This window comes from Trifolium pratense, linkage group LG6, assembly GCF_020283565.1.
Source record: "Trifolium pratense cultivar HEN17-A07 linkage group LG6, ARS_RC_1.1, whole genome shotgun sequence".
NCBI classification, from domain to species: Eukaryota; Viridiplantae; Streptophyta; class Magnoliopsida; order Fabales; family Fabaceae; genus Trifolium; species Trifolium pratense.
In genome coordinates this window covers 18700197-18716683 of record NC_060064.1, presented here as the reverse complement: position 1 = coordinate 18716683, position 16487 = coordinate 18700197, and the positions used below count along the sequence as shown (strand labels likewise).

Genomic DNA, 16487 nt, shown 5'->3' with positions numbered 1-16487 from the left:
AATATATGCAAGGCATATATGGTCTAATCCTTGTAAAGAATTATCCATAAATCTTTGATATATTGAAGGTGCTTGTTTTATCCCAAAGGGTAAAACATTCCATTCAAAATGTTTTTGTGGCGGACATGAAAATGCCGTTAAAGGTTTTGTTTCATCAGAAAGTCTTAGCTGATAATATCCTGATTTTGCATCAAGGGATGAAAAATAGTTACAACCTTTAATTTTTTCAAAAATAAAATCTTTTCTAGGTAACCCATAAGAATCTCCAATGGTTGCAAGATTGAGTTTCTTATAGTTAATTACCATTCTTCTTTTCCCTCTTTTTATCTCGTTATGATTTTCGACATAAAAAGTTGGAGCTGAATGTGGGCTTGAAGAAGGTCTTATTAATCCTTTTTCAAGTAAATCTTTACACTCAGTTTTGAATTCTTCAACATCCTTAATAGTATATGGAATTCTATTAGGAACGTTGACTTCTTCATTCGGGTTTTTAAGTCGAATTATTATTAATTCATGATTAGTATTTTTCTGATTATCTAATGGATTATCAGAACAAACTTCATCGAGTCTTTCTTCTAAAGTTGAAAAGAATTTATACTCTTCCCAAATAGAACTAAGTTTTTTCAAATTGCCAGAAATCATTTTTAAAATTTCATTTCTAGTAATTATTTTTGTAGTAATCATTTTCTTTTCGTCTGGATTTCCAAGATTTTTCCATCGAAGAGAAATTGTATTACTCCTTTGAATAAAGGGTTCATATAATTTTAGAAAATTGTTTCCAATGATTAGATCAAGACCTGAATCATGTAAATAAATTGTAGGGATAAAAAACTTATATCCTTCAATTTCTATAGATACATCCTTAAGGCTAAACCATATTTGATGTTTTGACTTGTCTGCAACAACTATTTCTTTTGGCTTTTCTAATCTATCCCAGTTTCTAGAGATCGATTTTCTTCCAAAACAAAGGGTTGCACCTGTATCTATATAGGCTAAAAGGTTTTTATTTTCTAGCACTATTTTTATAAATGTTGCACTTGGATTTCCTTTACCAAGTACTTTCTTCGACATCTAAGTCTATTTCTGAATCTGTTTCTGTGCAGTATTCATAAATTTCCTCATCAGATTCTACATCTGATTCTATAGGTTCATATCCTATTGCGTATATGGCTTGTAAGACATTTTTCTTAGGGTTATCCCTTTTAGGGCACGCATTGGCATAGTGTCCTTCTTCATGACATAACCAACATGTGCATGATTTCTTATCTTGCGGACATGTTTTTCTTTTAGGATAAGGTGGTTTTTTCCTAAAGAATTTCTTATCTCCTTTTCTAAAATTCTTAAAAGGGATTTTTCTGAATTTCTTTTTCTTATAAGACCTTATATTTCTTCTAGATTTCTTTTTAGGATTTCTAGAGTTACACCCATAGTTTCCTACTTTGTTTTGTAACCTATCACAGCAAAGTGATACTTTAGCTTCTCTTTTTGCTATCTTTTCGCTACATTTATCTGTGAGCCACTGTTTTAAAACAGTTATTCTTCCTCCTAGAGTATCATCTACCTTTCCTTCTGATGATATTGAGGTAAAGTATAGTTTGACTTGAGTTGATACTCCTCCTGGAAGCTTATCATAGAGGAGATCTAACAATCCTCTTGATAGTCTTGTTTCATTGTCTATGTTATAATAATAACTCTGAAATTCACAAATAAAGTTATCAATGTAACACATATTGCAAATTTTTAAATTAGTTATTTTCCAAAGATTTTGATTGGAAAATGCTGCTTTGGATTGGACGGTATCCTTCCATCCTTTGAATTCTTTGACTAGTAAACTATATACCCAGTCTGTAACTAAGGATCCTATTAAAGGCATAGTTCCCATAACTTGTGGTGGTAAATTTGAAATATATTTGAATGCATTTCCTCTAGTTTTATATTGTAGGTAGTTGAAAATATCAACTGATCCTAAATTTCTTAGATCTTCATTTAGATGGATTAATACATTATTTGTATTGTACCAATCTCTAAGATCCTTTGCAGTGTCTAAACTACAATCTATGTCCAAAACACCTTGTCCTTGAAAAGGGTTTTGTGAAGGCTCATAGTAATGAGGTACTTTTTGGAATTTTTGTTTGGTAAATTCTTTTTCAAAATCTGCAGGTCTTTTGGTACCTGAAGTTTCTCCATGTTCTTCTATTTTTACGAAATGAGGATTCTCATTTTCGTTTTCACTAGCTTCTTCTGAGCTAAAATCATAAATGATCTGATTGTTATCTTCAGATTTGTTATCAGGGATCTCCTGATTTTTTCCACTTATATCTAAAGAGACCATAAGTCTTTCTAGGTTTTCTAGTTGCCTATTAAGAGTTTCTTCTGTATCTTCCATTAAAAGTAAGTAGAAGGTGGTCTAATACTTAATTGTTTGGATTCAGAAGTTTTTTCTTTAGGTTGGGTTTGAATTTCTGGTTCCGGTATAACTATTGCTTTTCCCCTATCTTCCCCCCTCTTAAGAATTTGAGTTAACTCATCCTGAGTTAAATATCTTTTTTCTAAAAGTTCTAAAAGGTCTTCTATCCTTTCTTGACTCTTTCTTTGTTCTTCTAGAATCATATCTACCCTTTGATACCATTCTAGCTTAACAGGTTGAATTTCTTCAACAAGTTTCTCTTGACAAAGGTTTTTTATCATGTAAGTTATCATACATGCTATGTTGTTGAGTTGTGGATTTCTTGTATGAAAAAGGTGAGGGTATTTATGACTTTCATCTTCTTCATAGCAGGTGAAACCTTCGTTACTAAAACTCCATGTGTCATGGGGTTTATCTTCTTTAAATTGTCTTTCTAAATAGGATGTTTGTTTTTCTACCCTACTCTGAAGGTCAGAAAAGTTCTCCAGAATTTTCTGTAATCTAAGTGTTATACTATCTCCACTCATCTTGCCATAAATTTGAGGTTTTTCTGGAATAGTTTAACCATTTGTCTATATTCTTTAGACAGTTGTTCATCTATATTTTTATAGAAATTTTCTATATCTCTAAACCATCTAATCTGCATCTTGTAGAGATTAAGTTTGGCTAGGTTTGGAAAAAAGCTTATCGGGCTACGAATTATCTTTTTATTTGGACTTATTATCCAATTCATATTCTTTATCTTCTAAGCCAGTTGCTAAAAAATACTGATTTAATAGGTACTAATGTACCGGTGCTTTTAGATTAATCTAATGGTAAGAAAATGGTTGAAAGTCATGTGACTTTGGCACTCTAAAGTTAGAGAATATCCTTCCCTCCCAAGGCTAAGAGAAAAAGTTTTCTGCTCTGTGATGAGCCATCAATCAATCTCCTAAAATTTTATTATCTTCTTTCCTAGGTATTTATCCCTTGGTTCGCTGTGCCCCTGCGCTATTAGAAAGAAAAAAAGAAGAAGATCTTAATCTACCAATTCATCTTCATCCTGTTCTTCATCAGCAAAAAAGGTACACTAAATCTATTCTAAATCTATTTCAAGCTTTTCTTGTTGGTATCGCCGTCAATCAATGTTCATCTTCTCTCATCAATTTTTTCTGTTTCAGCACAAAACAAGGAAGAGACGGTGGTGTGGTGGCCAAAGAAGCTATGTCATCAGCTGATTCAACTTTTGCTCAAGTGCATTCAAGTTGGTCAATTTACTCTACTACTCTTACTCATTCCATCACATGTATATATATGCATACAATTTCTTTTACAAGTGTTTATTTAATTTTTCCATAAATTACAAAGAAACTTACAAGTATTCTCTAGTGGAGAGATTTGGTTTAGAAAAAGGCAGAGTAATAATAGCCATAAATACAGGAAATTAAAGCACTTTGAACAAAATCAACTTGATGATACTATAATTTTAAGTCGCCTGTATTTTCTAATATATGGATATTTAAAAAAGTATTTTTATATTTTTCTGGAATAATGAACACACAAATTAAATTACTTGTTTTTAATTCAACTCAATCTTACTCTTTCTCATCTTCTTACTTGTTTTTAGCTTTTGTTGGATCAATCGAAGAAGTTGAGGGATCACTAGGTCAATATTTTAGATGTTCCGAAAACATTAAAGAAATTGATGAAAAAGGTAACAACTTGCATCATTATATCAGTGTACAAGGATGCTTGTCATACATTTTTTATTTTATTTCTAGACTAGATATGGCTTATCTTACTTGCTAAGAATATTTTCAGATTTAATGGGAATGGTATCTTCAAAAATCCGTTCTTTTGTCGATAATAGCCTTTTGTCTAATGAACAAGGACATTTTGATGCTAAACATTTTGGGATTGAAGTTGATATGTGGTTAGGCTTTGAGGATGCCAAAAAAGTTGATTATATTAAAAGTCTATGCAGGTCTGTTCTTCACTTCTTCTAACTTTTATTTAATTAAAAGAAAGGACATAGCTTTGATTTGTTTGTTGCTAAGTTGTGTTTCATAATTAAGTTAGTTAATTGCCCTAACACTATTTCAGCTTCAACCTTAATCTTTGCTTTACCGATTTTAAACAAAAACACCAAGTGTTTGATTGAATAGCACACTATCTTTGAATAGCACACTAAGTATTTGATTTAATGTCCTAATCACTTCCGCCCCAAAAATTTCATCTTTTGTAGAGAGGTAGAAACTTTGTTAGTAACTTGCCATCATCTTATAAGAGGTACAATTTGTCATTCCACCTCTTGACATCTTCAAATAAATTAGTAGGAAACTTGATCAACCTATAATTCCCTATAATTTCAACATTTTGGACTCTTAAACCCTTTCCTCGTCCTCCTTCTACTAGGAATATTGCTTTTTGTTGTTTCTAATTTTCTGTTTTGTATATTGAGGCCACTGATATTATTTTTTGTGTTGTGCTAGGGTCAAGGAAGGTGCCCACCAGTTGATGCCCACGAGAGAGTGTCAAGGGCGTTCTTCAAGATCAATTTAACCATGTAATGGTTGAATGGCGGTGACTGTTTGTAATATGAATTTAGAATTAATGTTTATCTAATTGTGAGTTTATCTAATCCACGTGTCGACACATGAACCACTCTGTTTTTCACTTAGGAGCATGTAATGCCTTGACAGTTTACAATTAATGTTGGTTTAAATTTATGGTTGTTAGAGATTGAAATATTTTTGTATGGGCATGGTGCAGTTTTGTACTAATTACCCACCTTTAAATTTGTCTGTTTGTCTATCAACATAAACAATTTTTTAAGATGTAGCTAAATTATTCATTCCAAAATCCACTTTTAACAAGGTCCATTTCAATAACCATTTTTAAAATTAATTCTAAATCAACATCCATTTAAATCCATTTTAAACCAACTCAAGTGAAATCCAAGTACTGATACATTAATCCATTGAAATTCTGATACTATTTATAGATATGATGTCAAAACTATACATTAATATGCAAATTTCATTACAGAACTCTTGCAAAGTACAAGTACGGTTACAAACGAATTTTAGCTTCTCTGAACCGGAAAACCATTTAAATCGGACCCGTGATTAAAAAAACATTTGGCTGAAACTACCTACGCCTGCGACCCTCGCCTAGTCTGTAGCAACATGAAGTATTCCATTTATACTGCAAATTTCACTGATGCATCTGCGTAATTAAACTTGGCTTTTTTCACATGCATGTGCAAAACATAGCTTTGGAAGATGAGATTTGGATCACTTATATTTCTGTTGGTTAGAGATGCAGGAGGAGAACGTGGATCAAAGTAGTTGTACTCTTTCCTCAAGTTCCACCCTTACTCAGCGTACAAGTTTAGGTTGGAAAATTGATTTAATTTCTCATATTGTTTTTTATTGTTGTTGTAAGTTGTCTAATTTTCATTTATATGTCTCTTAAGGAACAGCGACAGTGCAGCATAAAAAAAGAACCCGGGATAGTGACTGTGACAGCCGTTTTTATTCTCCCACTGTATGTAATTTCAAGCTTGTATGTAATTTGGCAATAGGTATTTCACTAATTTAATCTACGTTTTGTTTTCTTCTTTGCAGAATATGAATGAAGAAGAACTTTTTAATCAGCTGTTCAAAGCTAGACTTGGACATTCTCCATATGACAAATACGACGGGTGGTCTGATATTGCCTTGGGGAGCAAATTGTGAAAGAATTGGGAAGTCATAGTCTATTTCACAATCACACGATAACCGACGTGTTGGAAGTTGTCATCAAATATTATAAGGAGTATACAAGTGACCCTGGATTGACTCAAAAGCGGTTGAGTCGTTCTCTCAAGCTCAATATTCGTCAAGTGTTTGACTCCTTTACTGACAAATATGGCTCTCTAGCATTTGATGCCCTTGAAACAGTGCACTCTTTAGTTAGGCCGGAAAACAGCCTGAGTGATGAAATCATACGGTACAAAAATGATGTCTTGGAAGAACTCATTAAGGTTTGTGAGGAGAAGGCGGGAAGGATTCTCATCCTTCCCTCCACATCAGATAGAAGGGGAATTAGAGAGTATAGGAAGGAGGAGGAATTCTATCATGGGCACAAGCACAAATAAATTTCATTTAGGCACACTCACAACAATGTATAAAAATTAAAGAAAAAACAATTAAAGTGATATTGATTGATGTGACCATTTTATTTTTCTTTTAATTTTTTAAATTCATGTGTGTGTGCCTAAATTTGTGCCTATATGTCTTGTGCCTATACAAGAATACCTCTAGGAAGGAGAGGAGTTATGCGGGGCCTGTAGCACTGCAATATGGTGAAGATTTGACTGCTCTGGGAATTACTAATGATACGAAGTTTTGGTTACTCCAAAATTGTAATCCAAACTCTGTTGAATATATAGCTTTGGTAAATCAGCCTCTTCAAACAAGACTCGATTATTTTCGGAGACTTCTTGAACAAGCTGCTATACTTGAAGCCGAAGGTTCCAGCCACCAGTGCTAAGTCTTCTAAAAGAAGAAAAGAACCAAGGATCAATTCCTAGGTACACATTTCCTTTGCAAAATCTATTTTTTGACTTTTTCAAAATCTATTTTGACCCTGGATTTCTTTAACATTAAGCATTACAAAGAAGTGGCTATAACAAGAGAAACTACTTCATACCCTACAATTTCACCATGTTTTTAAGGCTACTGGATCAACATAGTAATTGAATGATGGAATGCTTTATATCAGTAACGATTATTCTACTTTATACTAATACAAATTGTGTTGTACGTGTAGGCTAGGTTGTGATGCTCATATTGCTGTTGTCCCAGGTGCTGCATGTCCGCCTCTGCTGCCCCAACCGGCCTCGGATTCTATTAGGCACTTGGATTATGTTGCATAAGCTATTTGCATAAGCTCAAAAAAAGCTAGGCCAAACGGATCCTTGGTCACATGACATGGTCGAAACTGCTACATTACATAATATGCGAATTCCTGTTTTTGAGTACAAAGATTGCTGAGACTGGATATGTTCGGTTTCATTTTGCTCCAAAAATAGGGCGGAATGAATATCAGATTTGTTAGAATTGTGTCAATTAAAATTAGAATGAATAAACTAGACCCGTTATTTGATTTCTTTACTTGAATTTTCAAATCGTAAAGATTTATATTATGCTATATGCTTAAATGTTCAGAGTATATTGTTGTGTATTCTATGTGATGTGAGATACTAATATTAACATTAGTATCAATTATTTAAGAATGATTTAAGTATCATTAGTTCCTTCAAATTAAGAATGATCAGAGCATTATTATCCCTTTGATTTAAGAATGATCCAAACATCATATAAGAATGATCTCAGTACCATATTAGAACGGTCATAGCACCGTATTATAATGGACTTATAACCACAACACAATGGTTTAAGTACCATATTTGAGGGTGTAATTCTTGCCCCGACGATATCTATAGTGCAGTAGTTATTGGTATCAGTAGAACTGAGCTGTTTTATCCTGGGGACTTCGTGGTTGATCGTCTGCCTTGCACAATTTTGGGCAGTGTCACGAAACGTTTTAAAGAAAGCGTAACGACCCGCGACTCAATCCAATAATATCTTTAATGGCTGAAAATTACTTTTAACAATATTAATCTCGAAAACAACAATTTTAAGACGATTGTTTTTTGTCATATCTACCGAAGAAATTACTGGCTCTGCTTATGATGCTGGTGACTAGAACAAACCATTTCAGTTTGAATGGTGACAACTTAGGGTGTGTTTGGTAACACAAATAAGCTAGCTTATAGCTTATTATATGAGCTTATAAGCTTGTTTCAAAAAATTAGAGGTGTTTGGTAACAAGTTTTTTGTACTAGCTTATAGCTTTTTTCCAGATGCTATTTCAAGTAGCATTTGAGCTTATAGCTTATAGCTTTTTACACTTTATTCCATTTTTACCCTTTAATTTAATAACTACCTACTCTAAAAAATAAACTACCCACTATTATTTAATAATCACTTTAAAAGTTAATTTTACCGAACACTTTAATTTCAATAAGCTAGCTTTTCAGCTATCAAACAGACCCTTAGTTACATAAAACACCATCCCCTCAGCTAAATATTTTTTTTGTAAAAAAATTAATTAAAATGAAGATGGTAGAGAAAAAGAAAACAAGAGGAGAGTGAAGAATTGGATACTATAGTAATAATATTTCCACGTGTACAACGAAACCCTGCTTCTTTCCCATCTTGGTCGTATAAAACCCCGCCATTTCCATTTTCACCCAAAAACCTTAATCAAATCTTCGATCACAAAAATGGATGAATACTTACCCATTCTTGCGTTTTCTCTTCTTCTTGGTGCCATCATTGCTCTCATCTTCTTCAACTCCTATTACCGTAAACGCCAATCCGAAGTCCGATCCATCGCAAATCTAAATCCAAATCCCAATCCAATTACTCCCTCTTCAAAACCCCTTCCTAATAAGAAACCTAACCCTAAACACCATTCCTCTGATAAGGTTATTTTCATTTCATTTCAGATTCTTAGCTTTTTGTAACCGATTCAATTGCTTTTCTTGTTAATTTGTTTTGTAGTTTGTTAAGTGTGTTTATGCGATTTGATAAGAGTTTAGTTTGATTTTTTATTTATTTATATGTTAATGTGAATGATTAGTTTTAATTGATAACTCATGCATGCATGGTTGATTTTATATGTGGTAGTGTTATGGGAATTGAGATATTATTCATTGGTTGAGGAGTGAATTGGTTTAGATTATGAAAATGGGTGTTTTATTGAAGTGAAAGAAGCTTAATTTTCCTTTTTAGGGTGTCTATGGGAAAGGTAAAGTACTAGAAGTATTATTATTGATGAGGTGTTTGTGAAGATTGTGTGTTTCTGGTTCGGACACTTGCTTTTCCTTTTAGGGTTTTGGTTATATGGTTACTTTGGGGATGAGGTGTTTAAAGGAAATTGATTTAGGATATGTTTAAGTGAAAGTGAGTTGAACAATAAATTTTAGTGTAAAAGTCACGTTTCGAGATAAAAGCTACAAATCCTAGCATCAAGTTAAAATCAATTCTAGAGGCAAAATCAGTTATAATTTAAAACTTCCAAACATACTCAAATTAATTTTAAGTTTTAAGAATCACTTCTGGCTCTCCAAAAGTGAATTGAAACATGCTCGTAATCTCAAGTTTGCATCGGTGTTGTTTCAGTGCTTCTTCAAGTGTTTACTAGATATTGTTTTGTGGAAGTTTAACATAGTTTCTGATGATTGATGAAAAATTCTTGATTTTGTCAATACATGGGTGTTGGTGAAGCTTAAGGATCTTAAATTGTTGCTGTGGGTCTTCACTTTTTAGTTTTCATTGTGCTGTGGGTCTTCACGTTCTGTGACTTATTTTATTGTTTGGCTCAACCTTTTTGTTTTTGGAACATAAGGATCAAAGCAAGCGGCATCATCCATTGGATTTGAATACCTTGAAAGGCCATGGTGATGCAGTTACAGGACTGTGCTTCTCTCCTGATGGACGAAATTTGGCAACAGGTATTTAAACATATTTGTTCATAAAAAGACATTTGCAGTTTTGTTTATAGATACTACCATTGTGATTTCATCAACCGAAGATATATATGTTTATAGTTACCACCATAAATATTTCATCAACCGTTGCGAAAATGGTCACATGTGGCCCTTGCTAAGTTTATTTTAGTTTCAGTGTTAGAGTTGTGGCCAATGTCAGTGCCAGTACTTCATAGCCAATTTACACGTGTTCATGCAAGAATTATTTGCTAACACAAACTGCTCCCCCTTAGTTCCCCCTCTTACAGTATTACCAAACTGTGTCTCTCTCTCTCTCTCCTGGTCCCCCTTGCCAATGGTTTCTTTATTTGTATTGCATAGAATAAAGAGTATCTCCCTCGCCCACTTTGATAAATTTCATTGCAAAGTAGACATGTTCTATTTTTGAGTTTAGCAGCATAAGCACTCCCCTCAGTTCATAAAGCAGATTCACCTTGAACTGGAACATGCATCCAATCCAAGAGTGCAGTTCGGAGGGGATTTGATGAATTTGCTAACATTGCTTATGACGCAGCATAGTTAACCAACGCCTCTGCCTATAAGAAAATATACTTAAAACATCATGGGTTCGGAAGCCACAGAATTAGTTTTGTTCCATAAGGTTAAACATGTTTAAGTGAGGATTAAATACTGTTTGAAGTTGTTGCAACTGGGAAAATCACTCAAGGCCAGCCAAATGAAACCAGCTGCAATCATAGGATATCACCCAAAATTTATTTTTAGGTCTTATTGTGACGAAATAATTACATTTGTTGATATGTAATTTTCGTCTGTAATCTTGCTTCCTAACGTCTGTTTAGACTTCATTGAGTATGATATAGGACTCCTAGTTCAAATTTTCTTGTTTTTAGCATTAACTTGTATGAGCATTTGGACATTATTTATGAAACTTTTTCTCTTACAATCTTATGTTATATAATCTGTGCAAACAGCGTGTGCTGATGGAGTAGTGAGAGTATTCAAGTTGGAGGATGCTTCTAGTAAAAGTTTCAAGTATGTGAATTTCAACAGCCTCTAGATACATATCAACTTAATGTCAATCATAATTTATTTGCTTAAATTTTGTTTTCTCAACTATTTTGCAGGTTCCTGAGAATTAATTTGCCTGCTGGAGGTCATCCGACTGCAGTTGCATTTTCTGAAGATGCGTCCTCCATTGTTGTGTCATCGCACAGTCTCTCTGATTGTTCATTATACATGTATGGTGAAGAGAAACCTAAAGCTTCTGAAGATAAGCCACAAGCAAAACTTCCTCTTCCGGAGATTAAGTGGGAACATCACAAAGTTCATGATAAAAAAGCAATAATTACTATGTTTGGAACATCTGCTACTTATGGTAGTGCTGATGGAAGTGCATTAATTGCCTCGTGTTCAGAAGGTATCTTGATGTTATCGTCCCTCATTCAAGCATAAGAGAAACAGTTTTTTTTTTTTTTTTTTTTTTTGTGATCTATATATTAGTTTTTTCTCACCAGAAAGAATTTAGTAATTTTGAAGGGAATTTGGATTTTACTTAGAAGTAGCTAGAGGAGAAAGAATGGCGTGTATTGGTAAAAGTCCACAAAGTGTTTTGAATAGAAAAGGAACTTCTGAATAAGAAACATAAAATTATTAACTATATTTTGGTTACTGTATGACGTTTGTGCTGCTCTCTAAAATACGTAATCTGTTTTTTACTTCCATTGAGAATTGCTTATGAAATTATTATCACTATTGCTATACCGCAACATAATGCTCAATAATGATTTTCTAAAATTTCTGTCACATTTCAAATTCAGGGACTGACATCATTCTTTGGCATGGAAAAACTGGGAAGAGTTTGGGGCATGTGGATACAAATCAACTTAAAAATAACATGGCTACTATATCTCCCAATGGGCGTTTCATTGCAGCTGCTGCGTTTACTGCAGACGTTAAGGTAAATTTTATTGTATTATTCTATTTAATTTATTTGGATATGTTATTTAATTTAGTTGCATGTGCATCTCCAATCTTTGACTAGCTCAGGTTGGAATCCAGACTTGGTCCTTGTTGTCAACTCAGCATTTAGAATGTGCCCATTAGGTTTTAATCCATTTGGCGCTAGCCTTGAAAATTTTGTATTGCATTTATTTATTACAATTTAATTGAATAAAAAGAAGCAAAAAAGCAACATTGAAAAGATGTTAACCGACTCCTATATATTCTGTTCATGCTTTTGAATATCCAATCACCTCCTTCCTCCCCATCTAATTTTAGTTTGTGTTTCTCTATTGCTTAATTTTTGAATGATTAATATGCAATTTGGGCCCATGCAATTTTCAACCTGTGTCCAGTGAGAAAAATGAATTGAAACTCAAGATGCCGGTTTTCATTTTTCAAGCAGAGAAATAATTGGAAAGCTGGGAATATGAAGGAAATTTCCCAGAGAGAGAGCGGGGGGAATTACAATAATTTTGATTGAAAAATATTATTTAACCCAGTGGCATGTCAACTTATCCATGTCGCTTCATCCCCAACCTTACTCCCTCTCCCTCAGTCCCTCAAATGCTTCCCCTTTCTCCCGCCTCCCTCCTCCCTTTTATGCCATGAATTGTTACGTTCTGTACATTTTGCATGCTTCCAAGGCCTCTCTTATCATCCCAAGTGCAGGATTTTAGGTTGAAGCTTTCCTTGATTAATCCAACTCATCTACAAGGAGTTTTGATAGGACCCAATATATGAATGATTACTCTGACGAAACAGAGTATGTTGGATGTATTAATACTACTGAAAGAACAATGGAAATGAAGATTTGCTCCTTAACAGAAGACAATGAACAATAACTAAATGGTAAAAGATAAATTATGAGAGAGAACCCATTTCCCTACTCAGCCCAAAACCACTCAAACCAATTGCTAATTTTCAGATACCATTTTTGGTTCCCACACTTCTTCCTATAATTCTCCCTCTCCTTCTAGAATATTCTCTTCCTATCATCCCATGCCACCTGTCACTTTCAGTGTGATACTCATGCAGTCATGGGAGGCCCATAGTGGGGCCCATCGAGTTCTGAGTTTCAAGGTAATCTGGAACCTTATTCTAGAACACCATCTATTCTGCACTGCTGCTTCAATTAATGAGGCCTTAACACAAGAACTTTGTAATTGCTTACAATCTCAAAAGATTGCTTATTGGCATCAAGAGTTACAGAGTCAATAACTGCTGCTGGCCTCACTTTTCCCCTTCCCATCGTATTCACTCTTAGGCTCAACTTGAACTTGGCATGCCCCTATAAATGTTCTTGATATTTCACGTGTCGCCATGAACATCTTTAGCTGGAATGCTCTGAACAGGAGGGTCCTCGGAATAGTCCAAACGACAAAGATTATATTTGCACAATACCTGGGAAGATGAAAAGGGAAAAGGATGTGTTGGGGTAAAGGGGACAAGGGAGGGAAAGAAGGTTAGAGATAGGGATGAGGTGGCCCTGGACAAAAGTGGTTGAGATAGAAGGCCAACGGAATAAATTTTCACTTATTATTTTGTTCATGTATTTATGTCAGTCACCACATCGTTTAACAAAATTCATGAAACGGCAAGGACAAAAAGAATAATAGTGACTCAAACCGGCAAGGATTTTTTGTAGTGACTGAAACTGGAAGAAGTGTATATTATAGGCACTGAAAAAGTTGTTTCTGCCACCAATTTTTATAATGTTTTGAAGTAATGCAAAAGGTTGTAGCACTAATGAGTCCGATAATTGGGTTGCAACCTATTTATGCCACCAAAAAGTCATTCACTGTTATTTTTGTTAATTATTTGTTCTTCAGTATTGCTTGTTTACAATGTCTTGCAGATCTGGGAGATTGTGTATGCAAAGGATGGATCTGTCAAGGAAGTTATAAGTGTTATGCAGCTTAAGGGGCATAAGGTTTGATATTAGTACTACTATTTTTGGGTGATTTAGAATTCTAAATAAGCCTGATTTTGACATGATGAATATATCTTGCAAGTAAAAAAATAAATTATTTTCTGTCAAATCCATTATATTCAATTATGTGACAGGTATATATATTATTTTTTGACGAATGTGAGATATATATGTTGATTTCCATGTGAAATGATTTTATGATAGCTAGCATTTGTTTTAGGAAATAAGAGCATCTTATCCTTTAAAAAACTGGGGTGGGATACTATGACATCGTTTTCTTCTTAAAGTGAAATCAAGTAGAACATAAGGCTTTGTATAAATTCATTAAATTGCAAAGACCTACCTAGATAGAGCTTGATCCCAACACGACTTGGTTATGGGTGTATGCGTTGAAAGAGTAAATTAAAAGTGAAGTAGAATACAAGCGAGACTATACTCATGTTTATGGAAATTTAATCGCATTTTAGATTTTTTTCTCTTTATGCTGGAGTCCTCTTCAATGGAAGCGATATAATTGCTATAATGTTTGGATTGCTTTTATCTTACTCTAAATTTTTATATTTCTTCAAGTTCAAAATCAAATGTATTCAGTAGTATGACTAAATGCTATATTTCCCTGGGGCAGAAAGAAGAAATAGCACCCAGTGACATTGTTTAACGTGCTCAGGAAAATGAAATAAATTTGTTTACGAATGTACCCCTTTCTTCATGAGGTTTTCATTGTAATCTATGTTTTGATATGATCAATGATTTTATTGCTGCTCTTTGTTCAGAGTGCAGTGACTTGGTTATGCTTTGCTCCAAACTCTGAGCAAATAATCACAGCATCCAAGGATGGTTCCTTAAGAATATGGAATATCAATGGTAAGCAAAATTTGAAGATGATTATTTTTCACTTGTCAAATTGGTTTTATTTTTCTGTCAAAATCCCATGCCCGCCAAGTAACCTGCATTGTAAATTAGTTTAAACGTTGACAAGAAATATAAAATGTTGCTAATGAAGAATTCAAAGTAGTACTTCCATGAGATTTTATAGCTGAAAATGTACTTTTTCCACATTGCTTATTTTCGCTGGCCTTAGCTCAAGAAACTTTTGTTATTTGATTGATTAATAGTGTCCTCTTCCTCACGGGGTTGAGGCAAGGATTAGGATTCTTAATTATATCTAGGTTGTTAATTATATCATTTCCTCTCACTGTATTTGTCCTTGTATCCTGAAGTTCGCTATCATATGGATGAGGATCCAAAGACACTGAAAGTGTTCCCAATTCCTCTTCGTGATTCTACCGATACTGCTCTACACTATGATCGCCTCAGTATTTCACCTGATGGGAAAATTTTGGCTGCAACCCATGGTTCCACATTGCAGTGGTTAAGTGCTGAGACTGGAAAAGTTTTGGATACAGCTGAAAAAGCCCATGATGGTATGCCAAATAAAATCTTTTATAATTCCTACAATTGCAATTATAAAAATTAAACAATTTTCCATTTACGATCTTCTACTCATTGATTATTTTCTTCATTTGCAGGTGACATCACAGGCATTGCATGGAGTCCTAAAACTATTCCAAATGGTAAAGCTTCTAATCCTTCTCTACTCCTTTTCATTTTTCATGTAATTTATCTCCCAACTATTTTTGTTAACAAAATTGTATTTATTACAAATAGTATAGCAGACGAAAGAGAAGATTGGTTAGGTGTTCTCTTTTTAGAAAGTCAACAAGTCTTTTAAGTTGGCATTTGTAGGAAAACAAGGAGGGAAGTGGTTGTAATAAATAACCAATTAAAACACATTCTTCTGTTTCGTTAAATTGTTAAATTATTATTCGTAAAAACAAGCATTTTCCATTTGTTTCATGTAGTTACATAAACATAAAGTTTGTGCCAAATCTGTTTCATGTAGTTTGTCTATGCTAAGCCGGGTTGGAAGATAATACAAAATTTTGTCGATAACCTTACAATGAATGTATTTGTATTTCTTTCGTAATTATACCTATAGAATGTATCTCGTACAAATCAACATGTAATTTTTGCATCTTAAGCACCGTTGAATTTTGCAGGAAATGAAAAAGTCTTTGTTTTAGCAACAGCCAGTGTTGACAAGAAAGTGAAGTTGTGGGCAGCTCCATCATGAACTAGTTTGTGCGGACATCTAAGATATGCTAATGGGTGTTGCTTCAAAAGTTCTCAGCTTTGGTTTGACAAAAGTTGAACAGTATAATGGAAAAAGATGAATGAGAAACTAGGATGAGCTGAATACAAGACAACGTCCTTATGTTGATGTTTTGAGATTGATCTTATCGAATTTTTGCCACTAATATGTTGTACAGACATAGATGGTGTTGTTGGTTTTGATTGTGCTTAACTTCTAATTAGCCGGAATTAAATGATGAGGTAATGCAAGAATAGTGCATTAGTAACTCTTGAAGAGGAAATATTAGACATGTTGCTTTATAGAGTGTACTTAATTTGAAAAGCTTTTTCATATTTACTGCAACGTGGTGAGGGCATTATTCCTTTCAATTAGGGAATAACTGGAAATCTTGGTTTGAATTCCAAATACTTATTTCAGTTGACAATAATTGCAAAGAAAACAATTGCACCAC

The 16487-nt window shown here is 33.8% G+C and overlaps 2 protein-coding genes across 4 annotated transcripts; both read left to right on the top strand.

Moving 5' to 3' along the window:
- The first annotated feature begins 3290 nt into the window (after nucleotides 1-3290).
- Nucleotides 3291-7577, top strand: LOC123889340. Of its 3 annotated transcripts, XR_006802459.1 has the most exons (8): nucleotides 3291-3471; nucleotides 3568-3650; nucleotides 4014-4100; nucleotides 4208-4370; nucleotides 4879-5783; nucleotides 5865-5935; nucleotides 6016-6962; nucleotides 7202-7577. XR_006802459.1 is itself a non-coding variant. In XM_045938631.1 (5 exons), the coding sequence occupies exons 2-5, from the start codon at nucleotides 3611-3613 to the stop codon at nucleotides 4946-4948; spliced, it is 360 nt and encodes a 119-aa protein (XP_045794587.1). In that variant the 5' UTR covers nucleotides 3291-3471; nucleotides 3568-3610; the 3' UTR covers nucleotides 4949-5134. The 3 variants fall into 3 exon arrangements, 2 of the variants coding, with proteins under 2 accessions (XP_045794587.1, XP_045794586.1); XM_045938631.1 differs by lacking the exons at nucleotides 5865-5935; nucleotides 6016-6962; nucleotides 7202-7577 and having other exon boundaries at nucleotides 4879-5134; XM_045938630.1 differs by lacking the exons at nucleotides 5865-5935; nucleotides 6016-6962; nucleotides 7202-7577 and having other exon boundaries at nucleotides 3568-3692; nucleotides 4879-5134.
- Nucleotides 7578-8599: 1022 nt separating this feature from the next.
- On the top strand, nucleotides 8600-16357 carry LOC123891545 (transducin beta-like protein 2). Its single transcript, XM_045941426.1, has 10 exons — nucleotides 8600-8924; nucleotides 9848-9953; nucleotides 10922-10982; nucleotides 11075-11367; nucleotides 11768-11907; nucleotides 13807-13881; nucleotides 14655-14745; nucleotides 15102-15305; nucleotides 15411-15455; nucleotides 15942-16357. Exons 1-10 carry the CDS (start codon nucleotides 8721-8723, stop codon nucleotides 16013-16015), a joined length of 1293 nt encoding a protein of 430 aa, XP_045797382.1. The 5' UTR covers nucleotides 8600-8720; the 3' UTR covers nucleotides 16016-16357.
- The last annotated feature ends 130 nt before the right edge of the window (nucleotides 16358-16487 follow it).